At 43.6% G+C, this 19805-nt stretch overlaps 1 protein-coding gene across 1 annotated transcript in view; it reads left to right on the forward strand.

The window, feature by feature from the left end:
* The window catches only part of EPHX2 (epoxide hydrolase 2), an 80228-nt gene that overhangs the window by 16786 nt on the left and 43637 nt on the right, over positions 1-19805 (forward strand). Inside the window, exons 3-6 of the mRNA XM_044289494.1 lie at positions 2374-2533; positions 3218-3408; positions 13141-13263; positions 13418-13492. Coding sequence (XP_044145429.1) covers positions 2374-2533; positions 3218-3408; positions 13141-13263; positions 13418-13492 — 549 coding nt within the window. The remainder of the gene's footprint in view (positions 1-2373; positions 2534-3217; positions 3409-13140; positions 13264-13417; positions 13493-19805) is intronic.

Raw genomic sequence — 19805 nt, forward strand, 5'->3', positions numbered from 1 at the left:
AATCTGCATAAAATATTGAGTAACTCTGCAAATATTTGCTTTATTTGGGCTGCACTGTGGTTGAGTTTTATCACCTCTTATACTCTAGTCACATCAAAAGCTTAGGCTACTTTCACACTCGCGTTTGGTGCGGATCCGTCATGGATCTGCAAAAAGGCATCCGTTCAGATAATACAACCGCATGCATCCGTTCAGAACGGATCAGTTTGTATTATCTTTAACATAACCAAGACATCTTGATCCGTCTTGATCACCATTGAAAGTCAATGGAGGACAGATCCGTTTTCTATTGTGTCAGTGAAAACGGATCTGTCCCCATTGACTTACATTGTGTGTCAGAACAGATCCGTTTGGCTCAGTTTCATCAGACAGAAGCAGCATTTTGGTGTCCGCCTCCAAAGCGGAACGGAGGCAAACTGATGAGCGGATCCTTATCCATTCAGAATGCATTAAGAGCAAAACTGATCCGTTCAGGGCTCTCACAAGCTGTCCAAAACGGATCTCACAAACAGAAACCAAAATGCCAGTGTGAAAGTAGCCTTAGATTTCTACTGGATTTTAGCTGCACAAGTCTGCATTAGCTTACGCTTCACCCTCTTTCTTCTATCTCTGTTTCTACAATTGTGTTTGTCAGATAGTAATTCCTATATTGCTAAGATATACCTTTTCTTTATGATTGGTGGGGTCTGATGTCGGGGACCTCCATGATCCTGGGGCAGGGGTAATAGCCTCTTGACTGTATGGAACACTTGAATGGAGCTGGCTGTAGTTCCCTGCACAGCTGGGGGCGCCACAGTGCAGAGGAAAACAAGTGTAGGCGATGCAGCGGTACTGCAGTGTTGCATCCCCTTTATTCTCTGGATCGGTATGGGCCCAGAGGTCAGATCATTACGGGATGGCATATACTTTATGAGGTGAGAATACCCCTTTATTCAAAGGCTTAAAGTGTAACTATCATAATTTTTTATTTTTTTTTGCTAGTTCATTTGAGCTAGGCATGTATACCCAAGTTAGTCTCTCATAATTGCCTTATAATAACAGCTTTCATTAATGTCTCCTGTGCCTTTCCACTGCTCCCTTAAAAGACTGTTGCTATGGCTTATCTGTCTCTGGCTAGGAAGACAGAGGGGCGGTCCTTCACACTGCATGCCTGCATTAGGCTTCAGAGTGAGGAGGCGTGTCTCTCAGTAATCCAATCTGATTGGCTGGCAGGAAGCTGCTGGCTGCAGCAAGTGTGTATGGGAAGTGAGGGAAAGCAGTTTTGGCCTCAGAGAACTGGCAGAGGAGCCATCTTGAGAAGGTCCTCATATTGTAGATGTTTAAACAGCCGTAACTAAGGGAAATACTCAAGGAAAACCGTGGTATGTGAAGAAACTAAAGATTGCTTTATGCATAATGCTGCTGCAGCAGTAACATATGCAAAATCATTATTATTTAAAAAAAAATGAAAACATGACGGTTACCCTTTAATAATTGTGCCGCATATCAGGCCGTCCATGCGCCAGAACTGAAATCAACCTCAGCGAGTAGCTTGGGTAGATTTTAGGTATAATTTACACTGTACCACCCAGGCCCTTCTTCACACCACCAACTTTTTTTGAAAAGTGACGAGCCTGGTGCAAAAACCCCAAAGGTACAGATTAGGGTGGGTCCACATCACGTTTTATGCCTTCGATTAACATATATGATACAAAAAATAAGGATACAAAAACGCAGCACATCACGTTCTGGTATCCTGCACAGTCTGGTAAAGAAAAAAGTATACAGTTTTTTATTGTTTTGCAATGGAACTCTATGGTGAATGGATGCCACTCTATGACACCAGTCTGAAGCATCCATTTAACGTATACGTTTTTTGCGTATGTTAAAAGGATGGGGAAAAACGTGATGTGAACCCAGTCTAAGGGTCCATTCACACGTCCGTAAGTGTTTTACGGATCCGCGGATTCACAAAACACAGACACAGCATTTTGCAGACCGCACATCGCCGGCACTTAATAGAAAATGCCTAATCTTGTCTGCAATTGCGGACAAAAATAGAACATGTTCTATTTTTTTCGAGAACGAAATTGCGGACCTGGAAGTGCGGATCCGCAATTCCAGACCCGGGCAGCACATAGTGCGGCCCCATAGAAATGAATGGTTCCGCAAAATGCGGAACAGAATTGCGGACGTGTGAATGGAGCCTAAGTGTGGCTTGTGCAAAAAATGTGCAACTTTTTGACACCAGAAAACTTCCACAAGGTATAAAATGTAATTCCTTCTCGGAGGTTTCTTTTAAAATCTATAAAAGGAGAGGTTTTTGGATCCAGTATGGTACCTTTCATGATTCCCGACACCTTATGTGATTCACTTAGGCCGGTGCTCTGATAGTTTGTTACAGAAATCAACAAGGAATGTAAGGTGTTTGCTGAAGAATCTGGGGTCACCCTTCCCGAGACCTTCTCTGTGGAATCGGCCTTCCACAGCATGTTTGAGACTGATGCAGTCAACAAGCCATTACTGAACGCCGCCACATTGCTGAGAAGCCACGGTAAGAAAGACGATTGTTATAATGTATGGGGTAGAAAATGGATAGAACTCTGTAATTATTGCTGGGGAAGTTGGTCGGCATTCCTTGTCGAATAACGGTGGTTCTCAGTGGTAAGTTATTTACAAGATCTAGTTTGATGAAACCACGGCTCTCAGAAAGTTGTCATGCAGATAATTTAATCCATTCAAACAAGGTATAAAAAGTGACTGTCCAACATTTCGGTCTAAGCTAGACCTTGTTCACGGCCTTTGTTGTAGCCTTGGAGTGCTCCAATGTTAGACCGAAATGTTGGCCAGTCACTTTTTGTACCTTGTTTGGATGGATTAAATTATCTGCATGACAACTTTCTGAGTGCCGTGGTTTCATCAAACTAGAACTCTGTAATTGGACCCAGGATTGTGACCATACGCAGCTGATGCTTGTGTCAGCCTCCCAACCCCAGGGGACATAAGTCCAGCAGAAATTGCAATCCCTTAGAAATGTCATGGGCCTTTTTAAGTTTATTGTCCATCATTCAGGTCCTGATAGGCATACGTTTCCATGTGTTGGCATTTCAGACATTAACATCATTGGTATTTCAGAATGAAAGGGATATGTAACCTGGGCATCCCCAGGAGGGAGTTGCACAGTTTTATATTAGACGATGACTATTATGTCTTGTCTCATCATTGTACCCCGTTACAGGATTTAAAACCTGCGTGCTCACCAACAACTGGGTGGATGACAGCCCGAACCGGCAGAGTACCGCTGAAATGTTCATTTTTTTGAAGCACCACTTTGACCTGGTCATTGAATCCTGCCGCATCGGAATGAGGAAACCAGAGACCCAGATATATGAGTACGCCCTGAAGGCGCTGAAAGCCGAGCCTCAAGAGGTAAGCTGTTGTCTTACGGTATTAGAATACTACACAGGAAAGTGAACAATGATGTTAGTTTCTGACTTGGCTGTTAGAACATCGTTATTTAAAGGCTGAGCCGCCTTCAGTCTCCTTCCATTTACACTCTTAATCTACATAAAAGGCTGAATCACTGTGTACACCCTGTACAGAGATATATCCTGAATTATATTTTTGACCACCATTTCCATCCTGCATGGAGCAAAACTCTCGGTCACTTGAAAACCTCAGCAGCCCGCACTCGCCACTATCTGAATCTCCTATAGCGAGATTACAGAGATTACGCTTCGGGAACTGGATCCCTTCCCAAAAGTTCCTCTTGCAACAGACGCTGGACTGTAACTGGCCAACGATATTGCGTATTTCCTAGATCGACCCTGGCCGCTAACGGTCTCCATCTCTTAGGAGCCACTATTACATTGGCAAAACAAGTGACACTATTCCCTAGCTTGATTTGAATTAGCTGCATGTGGTTAACATAGGCAGATCGGTCTGGAAAAATGAAAGCTGGATTGTGATTGCTTGCTGTGGTCAATTTTTATGGTAATCTGTTTGACTGGGGCCATTTTAGGACTTCATGACTAGGGTTGTCACAATACCAGAATTTGGACTTTGGTATTAATACCAAGTGTAATGTCTCCGTTCTCAATGAAAAACAATACTTTCACCTACAAATCAATGTGTTGATTAAAAATCTGGCTCTATAGGAGATGGCATTCTTACAGCTGGATGTGTCATTACTACTACCACCTCCATCATGATGGTAACAGTTGTTTTTTTTTACTTTCATTTAGTCAGAAGGAATTCCTTTAGTGGAACCTATGGCTCACTAATGGCTTCTTCCTCCCATACAGCAGGTCCCGGGTTCAAGACCCAGCAGAGACGATCTGAAAGAAGAGACAGAAGAAAAGTTAAAGGCTATGCACACCTTTATTATTGCATTATACAAATTTTGAGCTAAAAATCTTTTTTTCAGTTGGTCATATTAAAAATATGGAATCCTTTTTTCTGTACAGAGCTGAGATGCTGTAGTAGCAGCAGCCTCTGGATTTTCTGTCTTTTCCGTCACTGGGGAGCTGACGGGCTCCTTATCTCTGACCTCATAAACACTCATTGTAGCTCAGTCCTTATCTTACTGATAAGAATGTGGCTTAAATAAGTGTTTATGACCTCTCAGTAGTTTAGAAATAAGGGTTATTAGATGGTCTGCACAAAGTGAAATACCAGTCACATAGACAGACAAACCGTTAACCCTTTGTGATAGAACAGCTTAATATTTTTTTTATTTAGGCCAATTGCAAATCTGATTTCTAGCCAAAAAGGAGTAAAATGCAAACATAAACAAACAAAAAAAAACAGCATACATAAGTGTACATATCCTTTAGCTATACAGGGGTATCAATATCACTGAGATTTTAAGATATCTAGGAGGGGATTGTATATGTTTTTTGGTGCCAGCAGATGAATGGCTTGCAGCACGATATAGCAGCAAGTGTCGGGTTTAACCCCTTAGGGACACAGCCTTTTTACACCTTAGGACCAGGCCATTTTTTGCAAATCTGACCAGTGTCACTTTAAGTGATGATAACTTTAAAACGCTTTGACTTATCCAGGCCATTCTGAGATTGTTTTTTCGTCACATATTGTACTTCATGACACTGGTAAAATAAAGTTAAAAAAAATATTTTTTTTTGCATAAAAAAATGTCAAATTTACCAAAAATTTGGAAAAATTAGCAAATTTCAAAGTTTCAGTTTCTCTACTTCTGTAATACATAGTAATACCCCTAAAAATTGTGATGACTTTACATTCCCCATATGTCTACTTCATGTTTGAATTATTTTGGGAATGATATTTTATTTTTTGGGGATGTTACAAGGCTTAGAAGTTTAGAAGCAAATCTTGAAATTTTTCAGAAATTTACAAAAACCAAATTTTTAGGGACCACTACAGCTCTGAAGTCACTTTGCGAGGCTTACATAATAGAAACCACCCAAAAATGACCCCATTCTATAAACTACACCCCTCAAGGTATTCAAAACTGATTTTACAAACTTTGTTAACCCTTTAGGTGTTGCACAAGAGTTATTGGCAAATTGGGATGAAATTTGAGAATCTCATTTTTTTGCCTAATTTTCCATTTTAACCCATTTTTCCCACTAACAAAGCAAGGGTTAACAGCCAAACAAGACTGTATCTTTATTGCCCTGACTCTGCCGTTTACAGAAACACCCCAAATGTGGCCGTAAACTACTGTACGGCCACACAGCGGGGCGTAGAGTGAAAGGTGCGCCGTTTGGTTTTTGGAAGGCATGTTTTGCTGGACTGGTTTTTTGACACCATGTCCCATTTGAAGCCCCCCTGATGCACCCCTAGAGTAGAAACTCCATAAAAGTGACCCCATCTAAGAAACTACACCCCGCAAGGTATACAAAACTGATTTTACAAACTTTGTTAACCCTTTAGGTGTTGCACAAGATTTAATGGAAAATAGAGATACAATTTCAAAATTTCACTTTTTTGGCAGATTTTCCATTTTAATATTTTTTCTCCAGTTACAAAGCAAGGGTTAACAGCCAAACAAAACTCATTATTTATGGCCCTGATTCTGTAGTTTACAGAAACACCTCATATGTGGTCGTAAACCGCTGTACGGTCACACGGCAGGGCGCAGAAGGAAAGGAATGCCATACGGTTTTTGGAAGGCAGATTTTGCTGGACTGGTTTTTTTGACACCATGTCCCATTTGAAGCCCCCTGATGCACCCCTAGAGTAGAAACTCCCAAAAAGTGACCCCGTTTTAGAAACTACGGGATAGGGTGGCAGTTTTGTTGGTACAAGTTTAGGGTACATATGATTTTTGGTTGCTCTATATTACACTTTTTGTGCGGCAAGGTAATAAGAAATTGCTTTTTTGGCATTGTTTTTTTTTTTGTTATTTACACCATTCATCTGACAGGTTAGATCATGTGGTAATTTTATAGAGCAGGTTGTCACGGACGCGGCGATACCTAATATGTATACAATTTTTTTTATTTATGTATGTTTTACACAATAATTTTATTTTTAAAACAAAAAAATGTTTTAGTGTCTCCATAGTCTAAGAGCCATAGTTTTTTCAATTTTTGGGCGATTATCTTAAGTAGGGTCTCATTTTTTGTGGGATGAGATGACTGTTTGATTGGCACTATTTTGGGGTGCACATGACTTCTTGATTGCTTGCTATTACACTTTTTGTGACGGAAGATGACAAAAAATAGCTTTTTTACACCGTTTTTATTTTTATTTTTTTACGGTGGTCATCTGAGGGGTTAGGTCATGTGATATTTTTATAGAGTCGTTCAATACGGACGCGGCGATACCTAATATGTATACTTTTTTTTTATTTATGTAAGTTTTACACAATGATTTCATTTTTGAAACAAAAGAAATCATGTTTTAGTGTTTCCATAGTCTAAGAGCCATAACTTTTTCAGTTTTTGGGCGATTATCTTGGGTAGGGTATGATTTTTGCGGGATGAGATAACGGTTTGATTTTTACAATTTTGGCGTAGATGCGACTTTTTTGATCACTTTTATTACCTTTTTTGGGAAGTAAGGTGGGCAAAATTCCAATTTCATCATAGTTTTTATTTTTTTATTTTTATGGCGTTCACCGTTCGGGTAAAGTAACATTACCGTTTTATAGATCAGGTCGTTACGGACGCGGCGATACCAAACATGTGTAGGGAATTTTATTTTTTTCATTTTTAATCAGTGATAAATGTGTTTTTTGATTTTTACTTTATTTTCACTTTTTTCACTTTTTTTTTGACCCAGACCCACTTGGTTCTTGAAGATCCAGTGGGTCTGATGTCTGCATAATACAGTACAGTACAATATATATAGTACTGTACTGTATTTTACTTACACTTTGTCTGAACAGATCTCTGCTTTCAGCACAGATCTGTTCAGAACCATGGACAGCAGGACGCCTGAGAAGGCGTCCTGTTGCCATGGGAACCTTCCCCGTCTGCTCAGTAGTGGCCAGAACTGCGCAGACGGGGAAGGGTAAGGACGGGGCTTGGGGGGCTGCCTGGAAGCTCTCTCCCTCTCCATTCGGGGGACTGCAAAGGCACAGCAGCCCCCCGATGGGAGAGGGAGGGAGCTCCCTGAGCTGTTAACCTTTCGGACCGCTGTATGGAAACGGCTGACATCGCATCACCGATGTCAGCCGTTTATACCAGGGTGCCAGCAATGTGCTGGCACCCTGGTATACCCACTAGACGCCAACGATTACGCAATGGGAGGCGGGCGGGGGATCGCGATCCCGCCTCCCGCACCGCCCGCAACCCTCCCCCTGCACCTCCCACCGTGCTCAAATAACTCAGGGGTGCAGGGGGGAGGGATACTGGAAACCATTTTTAATCCTAAAGTTTCTGATCCCCGCGGTCAGGGACCGCGGGGATCAGAAACTGCAGAAATCGCAGCAAACCGCAGGTCTGAATTGACCTGCGGTTTGCCGCGATCGCCGACATGGGGGGGTCACGGGACCCCCCCGCGCATTTAGCCTAGGTGCCTGCTCAATGATTTGAGCAGGCACCGGGTTCCGATCACTGCCAGCCGCACGGCAGTGATCGAAAATGCACAGGGCGTACATGTACGCCCTGTGTCCTTAAGTACCAGGGCACAAGGGCGTACCTGTACGCCCTGTGTCCTTAAGGGGTTAAATATCCCCCCTTACCTCAATGCACCTATCAGGTTGGCATCTTCTATAGGCCATTGCGCATGCGCCGGTGTCTTGCATTCAGGACACCGTGGCGTGTGACGTAACGGCACCTAGCGCGCATTGCACAGGCGCCGATTACCTCAGTCATTTGAGTGCAAAAGGATTCAGCTTGCCCAGTGCGCCTGCGCATACAAACAGGCGTCCTGTTGCCATGGGAACCTTCCCCGTCTGCTCAGTAGTGGCCAGAACTGCGCAGACGGGGAAGGGTAAGGACGGGGCTTGGGGGGCTGCCTGGAAGCTCTCTCCCTCTCCATTCGGGGGACTGCAAAGGCACAGCAGCCCCCCGATGGGAGAGGGAGGGAGCTCCCTGAGCTGTTAACCTTTCGGACCGCTGTATGGAAACGGCTGACATCGCATCACCGCTGTCAGCCGTTTATACCAGGGTGCCAGCAATGTGCTGGCACCCTGGTATACCCACTAGACGCCAACGATTACGCAATGGGAGGCGGGCGGGGGATCGCGATCCCGCCTCCCGCACCGCCCGCAACCCTCCCCCTGCACCTCCCACCGTGCTCAAATAACTCAGGGGTGCAGGGGGGAGGGATACTGGAAACCATTTTTAATCCTAAAGTTTCTGATCCCCGCGGTCAGGGACCGCGGGGATCAGAAACTGCAGAAATCGCAGCAAACCGCAGGTCTGAATTGACCTGCGGTTTGCCGCGATCGCCGACATGGGGGGGGTCACGGGACCCCCCCGCGCATTTAGCCTAGGTGCCTGCTCAATGATTTGAGCAGGCACCGGGTTCCGATCACTGCCAGCCGCACGGCAGTGATCGAAAATGCACAGGGCGTACATGTACGCCCTGTGTCCTTAAGTACCAGGGCACAAGGGCGTACCTGTACGCCCTGTGTCCTTAAGGGGTTAAATATCCCCCCTTACCTCAATGCACCTATCAGGTTGGCATCTTCTATAGGCCATTGCGCATGCGCCGGTGTCTTGCATTCAGGACACCGTGGCGTGTGACGTAACGGCGCCTAGCGCGCATTGCACAGGCGCCGATTACCTCAGTCATTTGAGTGCAAAAGGATTCAGCTTGCCCAGTGCGCCTGCGCATACAAACAGCGCTCTGGTCAATGCGCCCTGAGAAAGCCAAAGGAATTCTCCTAGATGTCAGTGGATCTTAGATTAAATAGATAACAACATTACAATGCAGTCCCCTATATTTTAATGACTCCTTTTGTGTATATACAGTATATTGACCAATGATTGGTCAGATTACAAGAACACCTGAATTACAGGAGGAGGATGACTCCAAACATGTTGTGTAACATATAGCTTGATTTTATTTTTGCAATGATTAGAGAGGTAAGTATGGAAAATTCTGTATTTATACTGGGCTGAATTAGACACTTACAGGGGTATCCCCAAGCGCTGTCAGACTTCTAGGACCCCTCCCACCCAGAGCATCTCCTAGTCGGGCATTCCATAGAGCGGAGACTCCTATCGGACAGCACCGCTTAGTTTTGAAATACTGACCCGTACGGACCCATCCTGCAACCCTATTAATGACCAGAGCAAAAGTTCACTTTTTAGAACGCTGCATTGTGAAGGCGATTTGGCTTTTTTTTTTTTTTTTTTTTTTTTTCAGGACACAAGGTATTTTATTATATAACATTGGAATGGATATCAGTACATTTTGTAAGGAAAAAGGGTCCGAAGCAGGAAAAAGACATTCTGTTCCCATTTTCTCATGCTAGGTTTTCAGTTAGCTTCTTCTTCAATAAATGTAGTAATATTTAGAGGATACGGTCGGCACTGCTGTAGATGTGGGATTTAATTTGGTGCTGCACTGATCGAATGGTGGTGCTTGGCATGAAAGACAAGTAGTATTTGCAACAAAGGAGAGAAAAGAAAAAAGAATGCGGCACAACACAGCTAGGAGGCAACAGCTGTTTTGTGCTTGTTGCGCTTTTTCAAGCCATGGTGAAAAAGCGCAACAAGCGCAAAACGGCTGTTGCCTTCTAGCTGTGTTTTGCCCACATGACGCTGATCTTTTCATGTGAATAAAGCTGCAAACCATATTTCTGGTGAGTGCCGGATTCTTTTTTTCTTTTCTCTACTTTGTTGCAAATACTTCTTCTTCTTCTTCTTCAATAAATGATTTTTGACCTCAGAAAATGAATCCTGCATAATCCTGTCCTATATGCAGGGCCGTTTGAAGGAATTTGGGGGCCCCAAGCAAAATAGACATGGAGGCCCCCCCCCTCCACGCCCTTCCCACCTTACGCACGCAAAGCCTACAGGAACCACAGTATAGCCATACAGTTTAAGTTCACCCACACTTTATATAAATAAAAAAGGAGGTTTACAGTGCAAATACTGCTGTTGCATTTAATGTGCATGAAATTTGAACATTTTCAATAAATGAACATTTGCAAAAAACACCACTGTACCATACAATCCAATATACATTAAAAAAGTGCACAATAACTAAATCCAACATATATAAAACACACACATTAACATTTTTCAGTTCTTACAAACCTGTGTCCTTCTCTACCTCCTCTACCGAGCTCTCCTCCTCTACCTCCTGGCTGTCACTCAGTCCGGCCGGGAACCGCGTAGTACAGGTCAGGAGATTCAGTTTCCTGTTCCCGGCCGCGGCCGGACTAAAAGGACCTTATCAGATGATCTGCCCATATCATGTTCCACCCCTTTCTCAGCTTTTAAATTAAAAGAACTGCTATGTTTCCCTTAGGGTTAATCCAGCTTCTTGTAGCTGTCTCTTTTTGCGGAACGGAATTGCGGACCCATACATTTCTATGGGGCCGCACAGCGTGCGGCCCCGATCCGGAATTGCAGACCCGGATCCGCAATTCCAATCCTGAAAAAAATAGAACATGTCCTATTCTTGTCTGCAATAGTGGACAAGAATAGGCATATTCTTAGTGCCAGCAATGTGCGGTCCGCAAAATGCGGAACGCACATTGCTGCTGTCCGTGTTTTGTGGATCCGCAAAACACACACGGATATGTGAATGGACCCTAAAAATTCGTTTCCAATGTAGTATTAATAACTAAACAATTACATAATAAACACATTGCATTGTCTACTTACCACCAGGACAATAAGATGATCTGGTCTCTGGCTCTGGGGACTCCCTTGTCACTCTCTTCTCCCCCCCCCTTGTCACTCTGTTCTCCCCCTCTCTCCCTTGTCACTCATTATTTCCCCCCTCCCTTGTCACTCTCATTATTTCCCTCCTCCCTTGTCACTCTCATTATCCCCCCCTCCCTTGTCACTCTCATTATTCCACCCCCCCCCCCCCCCGTCACTCTCATTCTACCCCCACCTCTAGTGTAGCGTGGCCGAGCTCTGTTCGGTCCGCAGTACAGGAGCATTTGTTTCCTGTACCCGGCCGGACTGACAGGAAGTGCACACTAAGTGAGCACTTCCTGTCAGTGCTGCCGGGTACAGGAAACAAAAGCTCCTGTACCGCGGACCGAACAGAGCTCGGCCACGCTACATTAACAACAGCATAGAGCGAACACAGCAGGCAGGATTCTTTAGAGCGACAAGCGCCGGCTCTGCTTGGGGCCCCGGGCCAGCTCGGGGCCCCAAGCAATTGCTTGTTTTGCCTGTCTGTTAGCCTATATGTGCCCATTTGTGTACCGTATAACATCGCTAAAGTACCAACTTATTTTATCTTTACATGAATCTCCCTCCCTTGGCTTTAACCTCTGGACATGAATGATAGTCATCCAAGTGCAGATCATTTTTTGGTCAATGAGGAAAAATTGATGGCCGAGGTTAATCATTATGATTGACATGGCATAAATTCTGCCTAACAGAAAAGTATTAATGCCTGAGCACCTGACACACGTGAAAAACATTTGGGGCATGCAGAATGACTAAAATTGATGGGCGTAGGTTGGGAGTTGTGCACTTTTTGGAAAAGAGGGCAGGATGGGGCAAGGCTTTAAAAAAAAATTTTTTAATTTTTTATTCTTTACTGTATTTATAAAATTATTTTAATGTGGGGATATATTAAAATATTATATAAAAATAGATACAATAAACACTATGGCGGTCATTTATTAAGCACAGCCTGAGGAAGCGCATGTAGCGCGAAACGGCCGCCGCTGTTTGATGCGTGCTCTTGAATTATCCGCCCCCTGCCACATTTGATCTTGAATAAAGCTGCTGTTATTTTTATTTTTTTATGGGTGAGTGCCGCTGTCTATCTTCTCTTCCCCACTGAGGTCATTTATTAAGACCGCCATTTTAGATGCTGGTCTTAATAACCCCTATAGCCGGCGGTGGATCCAGAGTTATGTAGAGGCGCCGGCTTCTACATAACTTCACGGATCCACCGCCGCTTCTAAATGTAAGATGGCTTCCTTGCGGTCTTACATTTCACGCCCACGCCACGTCCACTGTTTTAGACCTGGTGTGAGCGGGGAAAAGTTGCAGTAAATGTGCCGCAATGTGTTTCCTGCGATAACGGTAATATAATGGTAGCCAGTGATCTGTACAGGACAGACATCTTCTCAGCGTGCTTCCAAGCCCTCTCTGCACAAGGAGTCCCTCTGATGTGATGGCTGACATCACAGGGGTCCCTGCCAACGGCCTAAATGCAGAAGCTCCGTTTTCATTGCTTCCTGTGTTAGGAAACTGATTATTTCCATTCTCTGTCACAGTGTAGGAATGGCATTGCTAGTGTGACGAGGCCCTGTTATCAGCCTGTCCATTAACATGCTGTGGTCATGGAGGGGTTAAACAATTTAAAAAAGTCATTTTCTGATTATGGATTACATTTAGGATGAAGTAATGGGGGGAGATCTATTAGCGGAAATTTCTGCAATCTGAATGGAGCTTGCAAATATTTAGATGAACGGAACAGATTTTCAGTCGCAACAAATCTGCCATGTGTAAATATCCTCGCTTTAGAGCCTTTCATCCCTTATTACAGGGAGCACTTAGAGTACGTTTTCTATTGCAGACCATTTTCCTTGATGACATTGGTGCCAACCTGAAACCCGCTCGTGATATGGGAATATCTACAGTGTTGGTCAGAGACACAGAAAAAGCTTTAAAGGAACTGCAGGACTTGTCTGGTGTGAAGGTAACTGTTACAAATACTCAGGTCTAATCACCTGGAATACAAGATTTCTGCTGTCGTTCCTGGGACCTGGTGTAGAGGGCATTTTGAGGGAAAAAGCCTAAAGAGCGTTGGGCAAAGCTGTAGGAAAATTGCTTTCCCTCTTGTGTTATTCCAGCTACTGGATGAAGACGATGTCCTGCCTCCTGCTGCAGACCCTGATGCCGTCCCCCATGGATACGTTACAATTAAGGTATGATTTGGTTGTTGAAAGGGTGTAATCCTTAAAGGGGTTGTCCAGGAATACATAATGTCTTAACAGGTGCTAGTAGCCTGCCTCCGGTACTGAAAGCATTATACCCGCTCGCCGCTGTACTCCGGCTGGCTCGCGCGCCGCCGTCTTCCATGACATAGGTGATTTGTCTACAAAGAGACATGTCACCGCTGAAGAGGATCAGGTGACCATGCGGGGAGGAAGGAAACAAATGCTGGACCGGAAGATGGAGACGCCAGTGCCAGTAGGGGAGGCAGGCTGCCAGCACCTATTAGAAATAATGTATTATCAACCAACCCCTATAAAATGGCACAACACCCAAGTCAATCTAAATACGAAGCTGTGCTTTCCTTGCTGGTCTCTTATTCCTTGTTCCTCTTGACACACAGCCAGTCACTGCCTGTGGTGGATCATCACTGCGGTCAGTGATTGTCCGAGCAGTTACAGTATTCTGACACCCCGCACTTCTGCTGATCAGCTCTTTCAGAATAGCCTGTGCCATAACTACACAGCCCCATACAACGTACTGTGTAGTTCCGAGCCGACTCCAAGCACTGGACCCCATGCTCCACTTTCTCACATACTGCTCCCCATGGTGACGCCCTCTCTGAAAGTATGTTCCCTATGGTTCTGGTGACCTCCTCCGCCTTCTTCCTGTGTCCTCCTCCTAGACCTTTTGGCCCTGTGTCCTACTTATTTCAGGTTGTACTCTCTTCCTCCATCTTCTTATGGACTGTGTCATCTCCCTCTGTGGTGTTGGTGCAGGACTTTTGTCTTATGACTGTGATGCCATGAGTGGTTCTGCACTCATTTTGGTTGTGTAGTTTCTACAATTTTAACAAAACCACCATGATTATACAGCAATTTGTGCAAAACTGCATTTTTTTTCTAATGTGGTTTTGTGCAAAATATGGTAAAATTGTGGCGGCTTTGCTGCAATTTTGCCCAAAACGGAGAGAGTCCATCAGTATCTGATCGGTGTTGGTCCAACACACAGGACCTTCTTCCAATCAGCTGTTTGAGAAGGCCCAGGCATTGACAGGAGCGCCGCGGCCTTCTCACAGGTTAGCCTAGTCTAGTGGCGTCACGTTCAGTAGTGACATGGCCTAGGTGCTACTCAGTCCCTTTCAAGTGATTGGGTCTTCGCTTCAATACCAAGCAAGTCTGCTATGCAATGTGTGATGCTGTGCTTGGTAACCTGTCAGATGGCTGCAGCACTCACCAGAGCACAGCAGCTTCCTCGAACAGCTGTTAGACCCCCACCTATCAGATACCGATGACCTATCATGAGAATAGGTTATCTGTTAAAAAAAAAAAAAAAAGTTGGAAAACCCCTTTGAACAGGTTTCTTGAGAGTTCAGTGATGATAACCTATCCTCAGGTTAGGTCTTCAGTATCTAATCGGTGGGGGTCTGATTCCCTGTACCCCTTCCAAACAGCTGTTTGAGGCTGCAGTGTTTCACTGCCTCTTTCTAGGCCTGTAACGAATTTGCAGATCATAAAAAAAAAAATGGGGCATGGGCTCCATACCAAGCGCCACCACTATACAATGTGCGGCACTGTGCCTGGGATGCTCTGAGGAGCGCTGCAGCCACCTCAGACCTCTGATTGGCTGGGGTGCTGGGGTCTGACCTCGACTACCCAGATATTGATGACCTATCCTGAGGATATGCCATCCCCAGAAAAACCCTTTAAAGTCATGTTTGAAGGCTTTTTAATGGGTTGGACATTGACTTTCAGAGTAAGTACCTTTTCCAACTGGATCTTCATAAGGAGAGCCAGTACTTACCAGTACTTTGCATACCTTACTTTTGTTGCCATCTCCAGATCATTTTTATGCCATAAAGTATACATATGTCACCTCTGTACAATAGCATGGCATCCATATCATACACATCTATCATTTCCATACTGTTGTAGACAAATTAATGGTTGCAATCAGCTCGCATCAAAGTTTGTGTTGGGAAAAAGGCAAATGCATTCTTCCATCAGCTGCAGCAAGAGCCAGACCCACGCGCTACCATCTTGATTCAATTCTGAGCATCTCCCCCCGCCCTGCTCAGTGTGTACACTTTTATTAACTAAACAAAAGGTGTAAAAGGGGCTGGCCCAAGACAAGGATACAGGAAGTGATGACATAGGAAGACAAGCATTTAGAACAACATAGCTAGCTAACACACACATGTATACAATACCACTGGAGCGAACTTTATCCAGCCTTGCTCAGTGATCAATGCCAGATAAAGTTACTATGATCCACATGCAGGTTTATTTACAGTACAGCGTCATTATCTCCAGCGGCTGATCAGGCGAACTAGAGACAACAAACGCACGTTCCTTTACAGGACATACACAGGAAGATATCCACTCCAATGGTTTACCCTGACACTGAGAGACATGATGACAATACACAATATATTAAATACACATCCTAAAGTAAAATGTCCACATAATAAAATTTCCACAACAATACCACATATAATTTTGATTCAGTGCTGTACTCGGGCATGGGATTCAGCCAGTTCTCCAGATCCGGTTGTTAAAATTACCGTCTGAGTCCCGATCCGGTGCTCTGGCGGCGGCAGGGCAGCTGGAGGTGTTCACTTCCATTGCTTCGCGCACCGTTGATAGTTTAGCTCCTTAGTTGGGTGGTGTGTGTGTGTGTGTGTATATATATATATATATATATATATATATATAGTGTATTTATGTATGTGTAATATATATATATATATATATATATATATATATATATATATATATATACACGTGTTGTGACGCCGCTTGTCCGCTGTTGAGTCGAGGACCTGTTAAAAATTAGAATCCCACCCCTGGTTGTACTGCATACAGATACTATATACATATACCAACTGCAGACCATCCGGTCCGTTTCTTCTTTGTCTATACCACCTACACATGATACAATTTTGGCCGTCTCTATGAAGGAGGAATTAGATAGACTGCCACCCTCGTGCTCTGTCATATTCAGCAGAGCAAGTTGTTTCTGCATATTCTATTAATGATGAGATATTATTAGTGCTATCAGAAGAGTGGAGCAGATTCCTGGTGGCAGCTCCTGTGTTCATCTCATCGAGAAGTGACAGGCTGCATTTCTCATCATAGACCACACGTGTGTATTATGTCACAGCTCATTTTAGAAGTTAATGAAAGTGTTACGCTGATTTCGCTTTTGATGATGATGGGAAGAAGTCATTGTGTACTTTCTAATGGGAGTCTGCCGGTAGAAATATCCCTTCAAAATTAGATCTGTATCTATAAATAAATCATGACCATCCACCAAACATCAGCAGTCTTCTAGATGTGTTAGCCCCCTCGTGAAGTTTGACTTGCTGGGAGAGTTCATTAGAAAAACATAACTACTAAAATACTGTCCCATGTACAAAATATAACTACTATAATACTGCTCCTATGTACAAGAATATAACTACTATAATACTGCCTCCTATGTACAAGAATATAACTACTATAATACTGCCTCCTATGTACAGGAATATAACTACTATAATACTGCTCCTATGTACAAGAATATAACTACTATAATACTGCTCCTATGTACAAGAATATAACTGCTATAATACTGCCTCCTATGTACAAGAATATAACTACTATAATACTGCCTCCTATGTACAAGAATATAACTACTATAATACTGCCTCCTATGTACAAGAATATAACTAATATAATACTGCCTCCTATGTACAAGAATATAACTAATATAATACTGCCTCCTATGTACAAGAATATATCTACTATAATACTGCTCCTATGTACAAGAATATAACTACTATAATACTGCTCCTATGTACAAGAATATAACTACTATAATACTGCCTCCTATGTACAAGAATATAACTACTATAATACTGCTCCTATGTACAAGAATATAACTACTATAATACTGCCTCCTATGTACAAGAATATAACTACCATAATACTGCCTCCTATGTACAAGAATATAACTACTATAATATATCATACTTCTCTAATGGACAAGAAAAAACTGATCGGATCCTACTGGGGTTGCTGTGTCTCCCCAGAAATGAACTGTATAATGAGGCATATTATTTTGCATCTCCTGTATGTTAAAGAGCATCACTCAACATGATCAACTCTATGAAACCTTTTTTATCTCTTCAATCAGTATCGGTTATTCCTGCACCGAGATCTTCATTGCATATTTATTAGTATAGTATGCCTATAGTATTGTCTCAGGCGCATGCTTGAGATTTCAGGGTCAAGCTTTAAAGAAGTGAGGATGCCTGGCCCTGTTAATCTTGATTGGAGAGACAGTGGGGAGATAAGGTGGTAAAGCGGTGCTCCCAGGGGGTAGGCCTGCCCCTCGGTGCTACAAGCACCAAATTTGCATACAACTAAAAACAGTAAAACCAATTGCAGATGGAAAGGTATAGTTTTAGTCACCATGATTAATCTGGTTGATTGTGGTTATACATACTCTTCAAAGAAGCACTCCAGTAGTTTTTTATCCTAGCTCAATTGCATCCATGAATTTTGAGCTCTTTCATTGTCGATAACTGTGTCATGTGATCCCCAATCTGACCACCAGTTCAGACCTTGCTCCTGTGTAGACAAGAGATCAGTCCCTCCTGTGTGACTGACTTCCTGTAAAATACAGGATTGCATTATTATTTATCAGATCCCTCAGGTAAATCTCAGACACTCCCCCATATCCACCCTCCTTTTTTTTTTTTTTTTTGGGCTCCTTTCCCTCTATTTACAGAGTGCAACTGAAGACATAAATTCTGTCCATTTAAGGGACTAAGAAAACAGTGATATAAAAATTAGGCAATACATGCCTTTGCTGCAGTCCCCTCCCTACCTGTCAGTTCTGTGTGCGGAATCTCCTGTGTATCCTATGAGATGCAGCTTCACACCTGCCTTTACAAGCAGGAGGCAGGGGAGACGGGGTGAAGCTGCATCCCACAGGATCTGTGACCGCTGCCCTTAGTGTGATGAAACCCCATCCCCTCTGGCTCTAAAACCCCAGAGGCATGATGGGAAATGAAGGCTTATTTGGGGAACTGTATGTAAGGGGGGGGGGGGAGGAAATCAAGATGGCAGACAACCTATAAACGGCACATGAACTGAAACGGGTATACACAATTGTACACAAGATCCTAATCTATCTTTCAGTAATTAGAAAAAAATGTTGCTGGGGTGCTTCTTTAAATACAAGATTTGATCCATTTTCTTGTAACGTTCTATAAGATTTTTACCGCTCCCCTCTTCTATATCAATATGCGCCATGTAGTTACTAGTTTGGGTTTTCTGCTGTCGTGTAATTTGTACAGAGCTGATAAGAAGGCGCTCCTCTCTAGAACATCCTGTACCGCGGGGAGCTGCTGTCTGATAAGTGCCTGTCACCAGTCGTGATGCTGGCATTTGCCTTGTGTGGGGGAATCTGGTTCGGAGTTTGCATTCACTCAGAGATTGATAAGGTTTCCAGTTATGTGGCAAAACTGCTATAAGCCATTGATTGGCTCTAGGACAGGGCTGGAATAGACCTTGGTCAGGAATTTACACAGTGATTTTATGTATGCTCTAACGCACTTCAGTCCTATACACATGAATAGACACACAAATCTTACTCCAGAGTTGGCTGCAGTTGTGGGTAGACATGGGTCAGAGCTCCAGTGCAAAGAAACATGAAATGTACTGTTTTCTGCTATTAGACTGAGCCTTATGTCCTCACATCACGCATTTCTAGCTAAAGGATTTTTTTTGCACTTAGGCCTCATGCACACGTTTCACTGTCAGTGATTTGGCTTCAGTGGTCTGTGTCCGATTTTTGCTTCAGTTGTGTTTCTTTGCGTCTTCCTTTTTTTTTTTTGCCTGACGGGAAAAAAAAGGAAGGTTAATGAAAAGTGTAATTTTATTGCACCAAGGTTTTGTAGAAAAAAAAAACGGACACGGATGACATACCAGTTGTGCATCCGTTTTTTTTTTTTTTACGGACTTGAATGTGTTTTCCACTGACATGAATAGGACAGGTTATATTTTTTTGACGGACTGGAATCGCGGATCACGGACGCGGAGAAAAAAACGTCTCAGTGGTTAGCACTGGTGGTTATTAGTAGGGGCAGCACAGTGGCACATTAGTTAGTACTGGTGCCTGTTAGTAGGAGCAGCGCAGTGGTTAGTACTGGTGCCTGTTAGGGGCAGTGCAGTGGCTCAGTGGTTAGTACTGGTGCCTGTTAGTGGCAGCGCAGTGGCTCAGTGGTTAGCACTGGTGCCTTTTTAATAGGGGCAGCTC

This window comes from Bufo gargarizans, chromosome 4 (assembly GCF_014858855.1).
Source record: "Bufo gargarizans isolate SCDJY-AF-19 chromosome 4, ASM1485885v1, whole genome shotgun sequence".
Lineage (NCBI taxonomy): Eukaryota > Metazoa > Chordata > Amphibia > Anura > Bufonidae > Bufo > Bufo gargarizans.